The sequence below is a fragment of the Galeopterus variegatus genome, unplaced genomic scaffold (assembly GCF_000696425.1).
Source record: "Galeopterus variegatus unplaced genomic scaffold, G_variegatus-3.0.2 Scaffold267, whole genome shotgun sequence".
NCBI lineage: Eukaryota > Metazoa > Chordata > Mammalia > Dermoptera > Cynocephalidae > Galeopterus > Galeopterus variegatus.
The window spans coordinates 319,596-322,579 of record NW_007726378.1 but is presented as its reverse complement, the minus strand read 5'-3'; the positions used below and the strand labels follow the sequence as shown (position 1 = coordinate 322,579).

At 43.7% G+C, this 2,984-nt stretch overlaps 1 protein-coding gene across 8 annotated transcripts in view; it reads right to left on the bottom strand.

Moving 5' to 3' along the window:
• Positions 1 to 2,984, bottom strand: part of IQCE (IQ motif containing E) — a 55,804-nt gene that overhangs the window by 5,098 nt on the left and 47,722 nt on the right. For all 8 annotated transcript variants that reach the window (XM_008566742.1, XM_008566744.1, XM_008566738.1 and 5 more), the window contains one exon: positions 768 to 878. In XM_008566742.1, the coding sequence (XP_008564964.1) occupies positions 768 to 878 (111 nt within the window). The remainder of the gene's footprint in view (positions 1 to 767; positions 879 to 2,984) is intronic.

Genomic DNA, 2,984 nt, shown 5'->3' with positions numbered 1-2,984 from the left:
CCCAGGGCAGGGAAGAGCTCTGCAGCAGACAACAGGGAAGAGAACCATTTGGCAACCCTCTGCCAGCTTCAAGTGTGGCACCCTGGGCATCAGGGAACCAAGAAGTTTCCTTTTCAGGTGCTCCACCTCCCCCACCCCTGCCCCATTATTGCTGTTTAATTAGCAACCTCCTGATTGCGGGTTCTTAATTTTTAAACTCTAGAGACTCTTAAAATAAACATCTTGCATTTTTTTGCAGAGGAGGGGGCTGACATATAAAGTGTACATCTTTATTAGTTTTTAAGCTTACGTTAGGGCTGGCTGGTTAGCTCAGTTGGTTAGAGCACAGCCGTGTAACACCAAGGTCAAGGATTCAGATCCCTGTACTGCCAGCCATAGCTGCCCCCCTCCCAACCAAAAATAGTTTCTTAGGCTGGCAGTTTAGCTCAGTTGGTTAGCGTACCTTATAACACCAAGGTCATGGGTTCAAATCCCCATACTGGCCAGGCACCAAAAAAAGAAAAGCTTATGTCTTCACTGTGAGAGACATGCCACTTGATTCTTCGAAAGCAACCTGGCCTCTATAGCTAAATCCACCCGGGGCCTGCACCTGAGGAGTCACTGCTTGGCTTGCATGGGCCTGTGATGGAGCGCAAGGCACACCTACTGAGCAAGAGAAGACTTGAAGGCTGAAACGTGCCCTGTGCTGTTCTTGTCTGATGGGGTATGAGAGGAGAAGCAGTGCAGAGAGAACTACCGGGTCTGCGTCCAGCCGCCTTGATGGTTACCTGATTTGGAAAGCCTGGCATGCTGGGAGACTCTGAGCCACATTCTTTGCTTGATAACAGCTTCGCCCGCGCTAGATGTCCCTTGAAAGCTGCCTGAAGCACAATGGCCGCCTGGCAGGGAAAGGAGGAGAGAGAGAAAAATGGATGTGGATTCCCTAGAAGATGGTGGGGACAGGCTAAGGGAGATTCCAAGAGGAAAAGCTGTAAGAGCAGAGACAATTACTTCTCTTACCACTGCATAATCACAGGAGAATCTAAAAGAACCTTCTCTCTCTCACTCACCCCAAATCTCCTACAGTGAGAAATATACCAATCCTGTAGGGAGAAAAAGGCACAGATGCCTGATTCCACAGTAAACTGAATCATGGAATATAAATGAATCAGCTGTTAAATACAATTATATTTAACTGCTAATATTAGTCCATTTTTTATAGAGTTTTCACATTGGGATAGTTTATTCTGTTTCATCTACTTTCCATACACATCTTCTAAAATCAAGCAGGGCAGAGCAAGATCTCTACAATGTTCACAAGGGAATTATTTATCCTCTGACCTTAATCTTAAATAACTTCCTTAAATGTGCATGGATGCTCCATAAGTTCTAAAATCAATGCTCTATTTTAGAGGAAACACTCCATCGAATGATGCTGCCTCTAGACCTGCTTGAAACTATCACAGCTTGACAGAAGACTGTCGTTGCTCTCAAAACACCATAGGAGAATGACAAGCAAGTACACTAAGCCCTGATACAACAAGAGTTTAGAGGTCTAGATGCTTCCATAATAGCTGTCAAAAAAAGAAAGCACCTTTGTTCTTCCTTGAAGGCAAGGTAAAGAAAATGTCATAAACACAGGCTTAAGAAACAAGTACAATACAGGAAGTTGAGAAAACATCAATTGTTAAGGACAAATAACCCACTAAAAGTACAATGATCATTTAGACTAACCCAGGGTTACTAAAGCTACTGCTAGTTATAGGGTGACTTTTGGCACCAGCTGAAGAGGTAATGGTTGCTGAAATGATACCAACTAAAACATGACAGAAAGGGGAGTAAGTACCCTTCGTGCCACACACCTCCAAATTTAACTCTCACAACAGCCTATAAAGTAAGTCTTATTATCACCTTACTTTAGAGATGAGGAAACTGAGACGTAGGGAGGGGATATTCGAAGAGAAAAAGCAAATTATGATAGCTAGCTCATGCTATCTGGTTTATACATGTTATACAGTTCACTGAGTAGTCCCGAATTCATTCATTTGTTCATTAATTCATTCATTAAAAAATATTTATTGAATGCCAGGCTCTATTCTAGGAAGTAGGCATATAGTGTCAAAAAGACAGAGATGGTCACTGCCTCCACAGCACTTGCATTCTAATAGGAGAGATAAGCAATAATAATAATAAAGTAAAATGTCGGATTATTGAATGCCAGGCTCTATTCTAGGAAGTAGGCATATAGTGTCAAAAAGACAGAGATGGTCGCTGCCTCCACAGCACTTGCATTCTAATAGGAGAGATAAGCAATAATAATAATAAAGTAAAATGTTGGACAGGGATAAATGCTATGAAGAAAAATAAATCAGGGCATGGGGCTGGAGAGTGATGGGGGTAATATAGGGTATTCAGGAAAGGGCTCTCTGAGGAGGTAACATTTCAGTAGAGACCTGAATAGAGTGAGGGAGCAAGACATCAGAGAGACAGCTTTCTAGGCAGAGGGAGCAGCAAGTGCAAAGGCCCCGTGGCAGGAATATGCTTGGTATTTTCAAGGAATGCTGAGAAGCCTCCATGCTGGCTGGGGAAGAATGAGCAGGGCTGCAGGGCACCTGGAGAGCACAGCACACAGGGTCTCAGGCAACAATTCTGGATTTGTTCTAAGTGTGACGGGAAGTCATCATGGAGTCATATTACTTAACACTTTAGAATGTTATCCTGCTAGCTGCATGGGAACCAGCTGTAGGAGGGCAAAAGCCGAGGTGAGGGACCAGAGAGGTGACTGCAATGTGTAGACAGGAAGTAAGGTGCTCAGGCTGTGGTGGGGACAGCAGATCCTGGAAGAAGGGGCTGGATTCCACGTATGTTTGAAAGGCAGAGCTCACAGGCTTTGCTGGGGTGTCAGAGAGAGGAGACAAGGATTTCAGTGCTTTTGTCCAGGGTGAGCGGATAAATGGTGGCATCACTTCTTTTATTTATTTGTTTGTTTGTTTATTTATTTATTT